Below are 13,484 nucleotides of genomic sequence, written 5' to 3'. Positions count from 1 at the left end.
TCACAGCGACGCGCTGAAACACACAAACGTGACATCGCTGTAACATAGGCCACATGTAAACACATACAGTATAGACTCAAATGTGCGGAGGCGTGAGTGCCCAGGATGCAACACTCCTCTGCATGCTCTCTCTCCGACATGCAGGATTAGGGTGATTTTATGTGATTAAGCAGCCGCCAGTAAGGTTCAAGCAGGTTTTTGTAATAGTTTAATTCATGGGCGAGGAGACGGGCTTAAATGAGATTGCAGAGTGTGGTCGATTAAGCTCATTAGGCGTTTTGAAGAGGGCAGCCTTTCTCGCATCCTTCTTTTCCTGCAATCAGATCCGGGATGAAAATGGGAATTAATTAGGAAGAGAGGTTCACGCTGTCCCGTCCCAAATGTGTTACACTGTCTGCGTGCGTATGGGCGGGCTGGAAGCTCCGTGCTTTATCAGTCTCAGTCCTGACCAACAGACTTGAAGTTTTTTAATAAATCTCCATTTATACTTTTTTTTCTGGCTAATTGAAATTCATACAGTTTCTTTGCAAATTTGCATTAAAAACGTTTTGATCCAAATGAGAAAATCGGCAAAAATGAAATATGAGTTAAGGTGTGTTTCCATCCACTACTGTTATGCAAATTTGGGGTATTGGGCACATCAAGATAAACAGCTGGTCCTGATTCACTAGTCAATGCCATTAAACTGTTGCAGGAAATGAGGCCATAACCACACAATGTAATTAAAATAGCACCAGTCAGACCCTAAAGAATGAAAACTGTGGAAATTTAACTTGGGTGCGACAGAGAGAGACAGAAATCTCCCCGGCTTACCTTAAGGTCTTAACATCCAGCCTTTCATGTTTAAAATGATACTTACCCATGCCTATAGGTATGGGTAATAGCCATAAGATCATAGACTGGACTTTAGACAGAGAATCAATTCAGACTTCCAGTATAGGGTTGCTGGGACCACAGGTCAACAATGTATTAAATCAAGCAGAACCAGGCCCAATCTTTTTGGTGCCCCAGGGTAGATTAGCATTGGTGCCCCTGTTATGACTGGACAGATCGCCTCTGACCAGGGCTTATTAATATTATTCATATGGGAGGAGTAGTACAAAAATGTTCTAATAACTGATAAATGATTATCACCTCAAATCTGATGTAGGAGTTGTTCACAAAGTCAGTGACTATTAGCTTACTTTATTTCTAACTTATTATTAATTTTTCATTATTACAAAGGGACCTGGTGCCAAATTTTGGGAGTTACACAGGTCACCAGTGTGGTGAAACACCAGTGTGCTCAGTTATGCTAATGCTCCCTATCAGGATCCAGCACACTGTGTTAAAGAGTTTCATTTCCTGATTAGGAAATCAGGGAGCACAGTAACGTATTTTATTATTTCAAGCAAGTCTGTACGTTTAGTATTGCCTGTAATGACCTCAGTCCATCCAATGTGCCCTCGTAATTGTGCTATACCTTTATCATTATGGTAATAACAGGTGAGGGTCATCCTCTACAGCACTTTGTGTCATATGCACAGCAGTGATATGCTTTTACCTAATTCTGGTGCTGAATTTGGACATACAGTACTCCTGCACTACAAGTCTTTTGTTGCAATATTTGAACTCATCATGGTTCTGGTTCCGGTGAACCAGATTCATGTGTTTTTGAGTTTAGTTAATATTACTTGGTTTAGTGTCAGTGATGGTTGTGATAGTTTTCTGCTTGTATTATATTTGTAGTTCCAGTCTTTAGTCTTGGTCACTGTGCCTTCCCTGTGATCCACATTTCATGTCCAGTCACTCTTGTCTCAATCTTTGTGCATCTCCTGTGTCCAGACTATGTTCCCTCTGTCTCCCCAGTCAGTCACGTCTCGTTGTCTCAGTGTCAAATCCGTGTCTTTGCATGTGTCATGTTTTACTTTGACTGTCTCGTGCCCTATGTTAGTGTATTCAGTTTTGCTTCCCAGCCATGTTTCCACCTGTTCCCAATCCCCCTGTTATCCTGCATGTGTATTTAGGCCTTCAGTCTTCCACTCTTTGTTGTTCTCCACGTTAGCTGTGTGTGGCATGTGAGTTCCATGTTCCCCAGTCATGTCAAGTCAAGTCTTGTCCAGTGATTAATGACCAGTCAGGAGTTTCTTAGTTCTAGTTTATGTTTGGTTTATGTTTGTTTCTTTAGTATTCATGTATTTTGTTTTTAGTTCATTTTTTCCAGCAAACAAAGCTGCCACTTTCAGGTAAGTTTTACATTAAAGAGTCCTGCGTTTGGGTCCTAACCTATCCTGCCACACAGCTTATCATGACACAACTTGGATTTTAGGTTAACCAGCCCATGAGTGTTCCTTTCCACCCATATGCTTGTGCTCACAAATCCAGAGTACATCACTAGCTTGTAAAGTATCATCCAGCCTTTGTTTACATTTCAAAGGTAATGGCAAATCAAGTAGCACCAAAGACAATAATAATAATAATGGATTGGATTTATATAGCGCTTTTCAAGGCACCCAAAGCGCTTTACAATGCCACTATTCATTCACTCTCGCATTCACACACTTGTGGAGGCAAGCTACGGTTGTAGCCACAGCTGCCCTGGGGCAGACTGACAGAAGCGAGGCTGCCATATTGCGCCATCGGCCCCTCTGGCCAACACCAGTAGGCGGTAGGGTAAAGTGTCTTCCCAAGGACGCAACGACCAGGACAAAGAGCCCGAGATCAAACCGGCGACCTTCCGGTTACAGATACGCTTCCCAACCCCCTGAGCCACGGTCGCCCCAAATGTCAAAATCGCTGCTTTTAGGCTGACTAAAGATGATTGTTCTAAAGAGATAAAGGTAGTATTAAAATTTTATGAAATGTTACTACCTGTTGTGCTACTACATGTGCATTATCCTAATTGCACTTCCAGGCTATCATGTTATTTTGAAGGCTAACAATCTCTGAGGAATGTTTTGGGCATCTTGTTGAATCTGTGCCATGAAGAATGAAGGTACTTCTGCAGGCAAAAGAAGATCCAACCTGGTAGCAAGGTGTATCTAATACAGGGTTTAGTGAGTGTAGATGTAAGACACCATAAAATAAAAGAAGTGAATGGGGTCTTACAGAAACAGTACAAGAACATTATCTTTTTTTTTGTTTCTGGACTGTTTGTGTAGACCACTACACATACAAGAAAATTTGATGAAGCTGGGCCAGTGAGGCTGTGAATGGTTGTGGAAAAGGTGTGGCCAGCTGTTTAACCTCTACAGAGGCCAACTGCCTCAATTTCTTCACTCAGACACCTGATAAGAACTTATTGAGACTATTATTTAACACTTACATGAACAACAACCTGAACAACTTCAACTCCTTAGTTTAATGAAATGTTCAAGTGGATGAGCTCAACTCTTTCAGCTTTTTTTTTTTACTTCATTTTTTATCAGTTTAGAGAGCTCAATTTATATTCTATTAATTTATGATCACAAGCACATATGTTGCTTCCTGTTGTAAGGCCATAAAAAGGGACAGCTGTTCATTCACTGCCAGCTCCTGGTAAGTTATTCCTCTTCATAAACCTAGGCAGATGTTAGTGTCTTTGGGGATGGAAGTGGAGCCATCGTTCTTGTTTCTTTTTTAAATGACATCTTTAGTACATACAAGGTTCAGTCAAATGGTTCCAGAACAATCATGAAAGGACATATTTCATTCAAATTCATCCCGTGAAGGTTGTGAAGTTTGGTGTTCCAGTCCTCCCACCATGTTTGGATTGCTATCTGTAAGTCTGAGTTTTGACCACTTACATGCATGCATGCATAGATAATGCATGCTGGCTCTCCTCCAGCGTGTAAAGAGAGTGGCCCTTCACTTTGGTTTGATTCAGTATAAGGTCATTTAAAAAACACAAAACAAGAGACTTGGCAAAAGTGTCTTCATTTATCAAAACTGTAGACAAGTTGTAATATTTGTTCTGTGTATACCAAGAAATTCAGAACACTGCTGAGGTTTCAACTGATGGCTTATGTCCTGAACTTATGTTGTAGGAATTAACTTTATTCTTCTCACATATTCCCGTAGCATTTAAGTTTAAAACAAACAAAAACTGCTCACTTCACCCTCACTATCCTGTCTCACCTACATATAATATTTATAATCTGACAAAACCTGTGCTTCTGTCCTCTCATGTTAAACGTTAAGCCTTAGGAAGCTGTGGAAATGTAAATATAAACCATTCAGGGATTTAGCATTCCCTTTGCCTTTGACAAACCTGCCATAATCACTTTTATGCAGTTTATTGTTTACATTCCAAACCCTCCAAGGGTTCTCCAGATGAAGACAAATGATATTTACTGCTGTTAGTTATTTAACTTAAATTCATAAAGAGCACTTTGGAGTGATGAATGCATAATTTAGGGAGAGGCAGTCTCTTTTATAGGGCGTTAAAGAAGGCTTTCTCTTTAAGTGGATGGTCAAGACTGCAGACTGAACAGAGTCATGAAAACACTGCAGACACCTTGTATTCCTCTTTTTTCACTGAACTGTCAGAAAGCCCCGGGGGTCCTCAAAAGTTAGCTTCTTAAATTCTTTCCAGATTTTTTATGAGGGTTATTTTTTTTTCATCTTTCTTCTCTGAAATGAATATTTTGAACCTTAGTTAGCTGAACCCTGCAGTTCTCTCTCTGCTCACATAAAAGTTATTGTTATGGGAATATCAGTCTGATGAATACAAGTCAAGTAGTAGTTATGATTCATTTATACATATTTACATTTTTTAAGCTTACAGTTTAACCCTGAATGAGTGGTTGCTGACTAGTCAAGCATTACAAACTCCTGCTGTGCAGCCAAAAATAATTAAACTGTTGGCAGTGTTTCTGAAGATATTTAAAAAAAAAACCATTCTGCTTAATTTTAGGGGAAATGTATATGAAAGTATGCATGAGACGAGTAAATTAATCGATGAACTGCTGGTGCCATATAAATATGGCATTTCTGTTTGGATACCGTGCTGTTAGCATCATACAGACACTTCATACTTTAATAAAGACCTGGAAGAAACCCATACAGAGTAGAGACTCTCAAGCAGGAAACTGGAAACTGTAGCATAGCACGCTTAATGTCAGGTAGGCAGAAGTAGGACCCAAACACAGGACTTCCTGTGTGAAGACAGGGCATTTATTAATAGAGAAATGAATACAAAGGTGCAAATAATCCACAGTGCGCGATTTTTTTTGTGTGTCCAACTACCCAACAAAACACGAGCTCACAGAGTCCAAAACAGTAATTCAGCTGGCCGGCCGCAGGTCCTGTGGCGGCGACATAGCAGTACAGTCTATGTTTTAGGCAGCTCAGGATGTGGCTTAGCAGGACATGGACATGCAGGCCGTGTAGGACGTGTAAATGCTAGTATATTGTAAACACTGTGAACTGCAATATTAGCAGATTTCTGGAGCAGTTTGTTCTGCTGTTGGGATTTGAATTACATGAATTCATCTCTCTAATGTAATTACAGTTAGAGTTTGCTATTTCATAATATCAGATAGACTTGTTAACTCAATAAAGCCCAGTTACATCATCAGTTACATATAGCTCAACATCATTTTGACAGGATGCTTATGCATAGACATGCCAACATACTAGCATAGCTGCTTTAAATATGTTTAAAGTTATTATAACCAACGGACAAAGAATATATATTCTAGCTAAAACACCTGTAAATAACTGAGAAAAATATACATTCACTCGGCCACTTTGTTAGTTCCCGCCTGTTCAAGTATTAATTAACACAAATATCTAATTAGCAAATCAGCTAACTGGCAGCAACTTAATGCATTTAGGTATGCAAACACAGTCGAGGCGACCTGCTGTAGTTCAACCTGAGCAAGAAAGAAAGATGATTCAAGTGATTTGAACCTGGCATGGTTGTTGTTGACAGATGGGCTGGTATCAGCGTTTCAGAAACAGCGGATCTACTGGGATTTTCCCACACAGCTATAGGGTGAGTCTGAATGCAGTAGACTTTTTAAAACCAACTTCAGTTCCTTTTTAACTCATCTATTTTATTGTTTATTTTAGTGGTGTATTGTGTAAAGATAAGAAATCATTATAAATAACACAGTACTTGTAAAATATAAGCCACAAAACCCATCCTGAACTGTCCATCTCTATATAACACTATCTCAGGCTCACATAGCTGATTACTAAATTCCCCTTCAATCATTAAAAGTAATTATATCCACATTCTCAAGACAAACTCTAATGTTTCCCTTGTATCAGTGAGCCTCTTGTGTTTATCGTAGTGCATCTATTTCACAGCTGTGCAACCACTTTAGTGTAGCATTAGCTGGATGGCATGAGTTTATTAGAATGTTTATCACTCATGAGGAATGACAATAATCAAGGTAAGCGACAGACTGATGGTTTTATCGCTCAGTTATCATCAAACAGGAATAATTGACTTAAGCAATGATGCACAGAGATGTTTAAAGCACATCAGTGATAGACGTGCTTTCCTTTTCATCTTGTTTTTCAAGTCAGTCCCCTCCATCTCTGCTTTTTAACCCATGTTTTGATGACGCCACCATCGGTGTTGCTGGGACAGATGTTATGAAGAGACACAGAGCAGTGAGGGATGCATTTACAGTGCTTAGCAAATTTATTAGGCCACCTGTATGCAAAAAAAAATCAGTCATGGCCCTCATAAACATGAAGCAATATCTTTGAGTAAGGAAAATATGGCTGTGTATAAACTAAACACATACCACTGAAGTAAGTTCCATTACATTTAAATGTTTATATTGTACTTATGTACCAAAATTACATGAATCAATTGAACATAGTCAAATTACTTAAAGTCAATTGTGTATTTGAGTGTGTCTTGGTTAAATGTAACTATTCTATTCTAATCTATTCTATTCTACTCTATTCCATCAGGCAAATACCAAACTGAATTCAGATTTGAGCCGGCACAATTGACTTCTTAATCAAATATTCAGCCACACACATATATAGGAATGCATATATATTCAGGAATGCAATAAAATAACTAATTTGGCATCTTAATCAAACAATAAGAACATCTTTTCTATTTTTTTATCTGCTTTGAAGTAAATTTGAAAATTCATGGATAACAAAATTATATTGTACTTCTAAAAATATGATTTCAGCTAAAGGGCTTGCACATGCTAGTGGATTAACTATTACAAAAACATTAAAAAAAAGATTTTAGTAGTTACCAACAATTTGTTAATTTAGGGCAGCTGTACCATAAGACATCCATTTTGTGTTGGTGTAATAAATTTGTTAAGCACTGTAGGTGTTTCCACCATAAAGTTAACAAACCCAAACAGTGTCTTTTGTCCTATTGATGGCCCAAAATGGCTAATAAAAGAAAAACCCAGGTCTTAAAAAGTTTCTGATTCCTCCCAACACCACTGGATGAAATGGATAAATCATTCAGTGGTGATTCGGTTTAAAAAGAAAGTTAAAAAAAAATCCCCACAAACAACAACAACAAAAAACCCAGTAGCTCTTCAAAAGAGTTGCTAGAAGCCTCAGCAGTTCATTACTTATGAACACTGATGTTTGTAATATATTATTTATTCAGCAAACTCATTTCAAGTGCAGTACTGTTTACAGTAGTTCTCTACAAGCTGTTCAAAAGTATAAAGACACGCTTCAGGCTAGAAAAAGCATTTCATCACAGCATGCAAGTTTTCCCTCTACATTAACGAGTCATTCAGAAACAAAGAGCTTTAGTGAGCTGGCGCTGGGCATACCTGGCATCCTGAATTACACTGGATACAAACAGTATATGCTGTGATATTCCTCAGAGGGAAATATTACTTCCATATGGCTTCATTGTTAGTTGAAGTTCTGTATATACATTCCACTATGATCTCTTTATAAAATTTACTGTATATCATTGGCTTATAAGGTTATAATGAAAAAATATAACAATACTGATCCAACTCTAAGCTTCAGAACAGTAGTTCACACACTAATGGTTGTCTTTTATATACAGCTGAATGAATATTAGTGTGAAGGAGAAGAGTTCTTCTCTTTGTGGCCAAAAGATACCACAGATTTCTTTTGTTTTATTCCTTTTAACACAGATTTAATATTTTTTATTGTGCCCCATTAGACTTCTTGATTGTTTCACTGATCATTACAGGTAGTGCCCATTTCTAGTAGGATTTGTGGTGGCGCAGCGAAAAGCAAACCACCCTTGAACCCTGTAAACTTGTTAACTTGTTAAGCCTCAAATCTTGGCTCGTAGTAGGCCAAAAACTGAAAATATGTTTGCACAAAAATTACAAAGACAAGGCGTTCTTTCCCTTTTCATTAATTTTCAGTCTATTTATTTTTTTGTTTGTTAAGCCACTTAACACTGACCTTTGACCTGTCAAGCAAAAAAGGCCCCTAGCTCAAGGGGTAAACCAGCATTGTGTTCACTCACAACAAACTAAAAGCGCTTTGAATAGTCTTCAAGAAGCCTGAAGAACCATAATAAACAATTAGTTCAAGTGATCATACCAAACATGGATTTTCAAACTTATTTGATTTTTTCAAGATATGCATTTTGCTTAACTTTCCTATTACACAGTGTATTTTTATTTATATTTGGACGTTTCATTAAATTGCAGCAGCTGTTTCCTATTTTGCTAGCAAACGTTGATGAAATTAAGGCTGAATCAGTGCTTTTTACTGTATTGTACAATATATGGATATTGGTAAACTCTTGAATTATGATAACTCTTGGATTTTTTTCTAATATTTAATGGTAGAAAAAAACCAGGATTACTTGTGAAATGAAAATAATAAAATGGTAACAAATAAAGCTGCACATCAGTAGCCAACAGGTAGCATTTCAAACTCTGCCATCATGCCTCTTATCCCATATTGGTTGTTCTAATTACAGAGCCAGCATTACTCTCGACTACACAAATAATCCTCTTGCTGTAAAACCTTGAAAAGATACGCATGGGAACTTTTACACAGAGGAAGATGTTGCTACATGAAATGTCAGATCACAGTAAAGGAGATGTTCTTGATGACTATCTCTTAGTCAACTAAACAAGGGGGGGAAAATAGACTGACCAACTAGTCTAAAATTAAGAAACACTCAGATCAAGTCAAATTTCAGAAGGCATTTTAAACCATTAATGACATTCTTCAATAATGAATCATGCCGCTTAACTGTGCGGCACCTCACATCATGCACATAACACTCCGAACAGACAACGAAGAAGAAAAACACTTAACACAAACCGAAAATGTGTTACCAAAACAGTTGTTCAGCTATATCTAAAATGAAAAATTAACAAAAAAATAATGCGACTGAAAACTGTGGTGCATTGTGTTGAAAGGATAAAACATCCAGCCATTTTCTTTCAATTACCTGAAGTCAGGTCGAGGGGGCAGCAGTGGGGAAGCGCAGGCCTCCCTCTTGCCACCCACCTCCTCCAGCTGATCCAGGGAAACATCGAGCCATTCCCAGGCCAGCCGATATGTTCTCTCCTGTGGGTAGCTGGGATAATTATTGTCTAAAGTAAAGGTTATGTTTTGGTTTTCATATGTACCTGTTTTCAGTGATATCAACTTTAATAGCAGGAAAGTAGCCATATAGTTCTGTTCTTTCTCTTTTTTGCCATATTTTTAACTAACCTGTATTTGACAACAGCTATGAAACTATGAAAAAATTCTCAGGGAAAGTCCACCTTTCAGAGAAAGCTCATTTCTTGCTTGTATCCGCAGTCTCATTTTTCACCTTTAAAAGAACTAGCGATAATAGTGTTAACAAAAAGGCCAAGAGTAAGAGATTTATGTCTTTTTTCACCATCGACGCTCCATCTAGTGGCACCGGACTTTAATTAAAATGTAAAACAATTTAGTGATATTTAGTGATATTTAGTGATATGTTTTTAGAAATTCAACTAATAAAGTGGTTACATTTAAAACAGTTGGTGAATAATATTAATAGCCTTTATCCATAGAGTTCCTTTCCATTTCTGCATTGCTGCACTGTAAACCCGAATAAGTTACCAGAACTCAAAAAAATTGAGGCAATCGATTGCCTCAATTTTTTTGAGTTGATCAACTCAAAAGTCAAAATTTTCCAGAACATAAAAGTTTGGATTACATGGTACTTGTATCTTTTGAGAACGGTCAACTCAAATATTTGCAGTTAATATGACTTAAAGTTTCAAGTTTACAAATTCAAAGGAATAAGTTCACAGAACTTATAAAAAATAAGCACACAACCACAACATTTTTATGTTAACAAAACTCAAATGTTTATTAGTTTGTGTTGTCATTATTTTAAGTACACGTTAGTCAAATATGTTGACTACTTTATACTTAAAAACATGTGACCCAAAACTTAAAATTTTTGAGGCAATTGATTGCCTCAATTACACTGAGTATCGGTAACTTAATATGCAAAATTCATAAACATCTGCCATTGAACAGTATCTTGCCTGCTCCCTTTTAGCACATTAAGTTGAAATTAAATACATTTTTTTTTTTAATTAATTAAGTTAAAAATAATTAACAAAAACATTTATAAATTAAAATAAGTAGACCAAAAATTGTTTAGTCAGGAAAACTGTCAGAGTAATGAAAAATAATGCCAAATAATAATAAATAATATCATAATGTGCTTTTGGCTCTCTGGCTAATATTTGAATAAGGCACCAGGGCAGCAATTTGAGTGAATTACAATGCTATTTGTTTTACATTAACCAGTATCAAACAGTGAAATTTAGGTCATCTTGCGCAGCCCACAATGTTTTAGAAATAGTATTATGAAAAACATTAAAACATACAAAACATTAGTGTTGCTTTGCATTATGTTAAGGAGAACAAAGGCACGTTGTATAGTTTGGACCTATTGGCTGAACACCTGTAGAGTAATGCAATAACGTTTTGAGGCATTATTTAGATAAAAGGAGAGAACTTTGAACTAGCCTTTTATAATGCTTCACCCTGCATCCTTCTTTCAGATGAGTTCCTACATAACCAAGTCATTCTTGAGGGTCTGTAACCTGGGTGACAGTTTACCACTTTCTAGACCAAGTAAAATCTTTTGAGTAAATTCTAAAGTGTTGGTCAGGGCTTTGGGGTAGCTGAGGTGAAGTGCATAGATCAGTCCAAACATTACCAGGAAGGCTTCACCAAATCTGGGGAGACTGAACACGGCATCACTTTCAATGACGACAGAGATTTTCACAGGTTGGTAGTGAACTGGACTTGTCGTGTCATGGTCACTGATGACAGTGAAGAGGGCCACTTCAACACCATCAAGCTCCAACTCATCAGATTCGTCCTGAATTGATGAAAAAGAGATACTAATCACAATCTAACCCAAGAAATACAACAGACGACATATAATTTCTCATTTTACCAACTCCCATTGAGATCCAATACCTCTTTTACAAGGGAGACCTGAGTCTCACTGTAAGAGGTGAAAAACAGAAGATCCATGTTCTGCACACATAAATCAGCTAATTCACCAGAGAATCAAGTGGTGTGAGATAGACTGAAACTAAGCTAAAGGAAATACACAGGAAAATGTTTTACTAAACATCTTATCACTTTCAACAAAACACCAATTCAGTTCATTCGTAGTGAGGAGACAGAAAAGACCATACATGGAAACCGTATGGGTAGACTAAACAAAGGTAAGTCCAAACAGCGCATCAAAATACATGTTTGTACTTTGATGCACTGTTTATATAGACAGTAGTATCTGTTAGATACTTAAGGATACTCACAGTGCAGGTTCTGAAAAATCCAGAGACATCCTCACGCAGATAGACAGGAAGGGCGTGGAGAACGGTAGTGCGCTTGGTGTGGATATCATGGATTTCCTATTTCCAGATAAAAACAGAATTGTATATACTGGTGAGTTTACTGAACAACAACAACAACAGTCAAATCAGAACACATGTCCACAAATAACCTGTTCACATCTTTAATACAGTCAGACAAATAGCAAACACAAAGTGGAATAATAGCAAAATTCAAAAAGCTCATTTAAATCATTGAACCTGTCCAATGTTCCACTGGTTCAACCTATGAAATGTGTAACAATCTATTATTACCTGTTCATTGTGAATTCTTAGAATTTCAGCCAGGGCATCTGCTGTCTTCCGTCTGAATAAGGTCATCAGTCGAGGAAGATGGCGGTCAAGTAGAGCGTAGAATGTATTGGGCAGGTTCTGATTTGTAATCCGCTGAAACTCTGCATACAACTACAGCAGAAGGACAATACAGTTCAATTTGAAGCATCTCGCACATCTTTATAAAGCAGCAAAAAGCTGCCACATGAGTAAGAATTACAATTTTCATTTTAAAGAGAGCTGATCCATATTACCTCAGACCCCATTTTTAGAGCAGGCCAGAGGTCCAAGAGCTCCTTCACAATCCTAACCCTGCACATATAGTTTAAAATATAGCGTTTCTAACAAAAAAACGGCTTAAAAGCACTCTCACTGCAGATAGGTATCTCCGCTGTGTAACTGCAGGGACAACGGGCTTGTTTGGACCCAACTATTCTGAGTCATGAGAGGGGGTTTAAAAATTTTGAGAGATTAAAACACTTTGTTTCATACTAGGTGACCGGGCGCTACCTCTAGAACAAGTAGTATCTAACTTTTTAAACAGCCTGCGACCCTCATTACAACAACTTAATGCTAGCTCTGCAAGTGCAAAGTTTCCTTCGGGGAGAGCAGCAAAGCACATAAAAAGCACGGACCCGACATTTCTGCTATTCTTTTCGACACGCACCCAAAATACAACTAAATATTCGTATTTTAACAATAAACTAATATCAACATTGAAAACTTACTGTAAGTCCAGTGATGCTAGTTGCTGCCGTTAGGTCCAACTTTCTCCAGTCGTCTATGTTGCCTCTTTGGTGCTGTTCCCGCCCATATACCTTTACTTCTTTATGTGTTTCGTATTAATGCTCATTAGCGCCGCCTCCCGCGGCGGAGGGTAAATCAGAGATTAACTCGGAATAAAAATTGATTCCTGCAGCTGCTCAACACTTACGGAAAAAATTTAAAATATATATGTAGGATACATTGATCAAACAATGAATATTAAAATAATTACATTTTGTCTTTTTCTGGCCCATTGCTACGGGCCATTCGATCCCTATACAACCGTTGCAAGAGCTTGGTTCGCATTGCCGGCAATAAGTCGGACTCGTTCCCGGTGGGGGTTCCCGCCAGGGCTGCCCTTTGTCTCCGGTTCTGTTCATAATTTTTATGGACAGGATTTCTAGGCGCAGCCAAGTGGCGGAGGGCTTTCGCTTTGGTGGCCTCAGAATCTCATCTCTGATTTTTGCAGATGATGTGGTTCTGTTGGCTTCATCGGGTGAGGGCCTCCAGCTCGCACTGGAACGGTTCGCAGCCGAGTGTGAAGCAGCGGGAATGAGGATCAGCACCTCCAAATCTGAGGCCATGGTTCTCAGCCGGAAAAGGGTGGAGTGCCCACTCCGGGTCGGGGATGAGTTCCTG

General features: G+C 38.1%; 1 protein-coding gene across 3 annotated transcripts in view; it reads right to left on the bottom strand.

The window, feature by feature from the left end:
• Nucleotides 1-13,200, bottom strand: part of LOC309697339 (uncharacterized protein) — a 281,137-nt gene extending 267,937 nt beyond the window's left edge. Inside the window, exons 1-5 of one of the 3 annotated variants that reach the window (XM_082519196.1) lie at nucleotides 12,809-13,200; nucleotides 12,335-12,392; nucleotides 12,063-12,212; nucleotides 11,733-11,828; nucleotides 11,120-11,284 (exon numbers count right to left, since the gene is read on the bottom strand). In XM_082519196.1, the coding sequence (XP_082375322.1) occupies nucleotides 11,120-11,284; nucleotides 11,733-11,828; nucleotides 12,063-12,212; nucleotides 12,335-12,346 (423 nt within the window). In that variant the 5' untranslated portion in view covers nucleotides 12,347-12,392; nucleotides 12,809-13,200. Of the gene's footprint in view, nucleotides 1-9,978; nucleotides 11,285-11,732; nucleotides 11,829-12,062; nucleotides 12,213-12,334; nucleotides 12,393-12,808 lie in introns of those variants that run through there. The other 2 variants (XM_082519195.1, XR_014273795.1) reach the window with 2 other exon arrangements.
• Between the last annotated feature and the right edge of the window lie 284 nt (nucleotides 13,201-13,484).

The sequence above is a fragment of the Aulonocara stuartgranti genome (assembly GCF_965226115.1).
Source record: "Aulonocara stuartgranti genome assembly, chromosome: 20".
In the NCBI taxonomy this organism is placed as follows: domain Eukaryota; kingdom Metazoa; phylum Chordata; class Actinopteri; order Cichliformes; family Cichlidae; genus Aulonocara; species Aulonocara stuartgranti.
The sequence above is the reverse complement of the archived record's forward strand: the minus strand, read 5'-3'. Positions and strand labels throughout refer to the sequence as shown.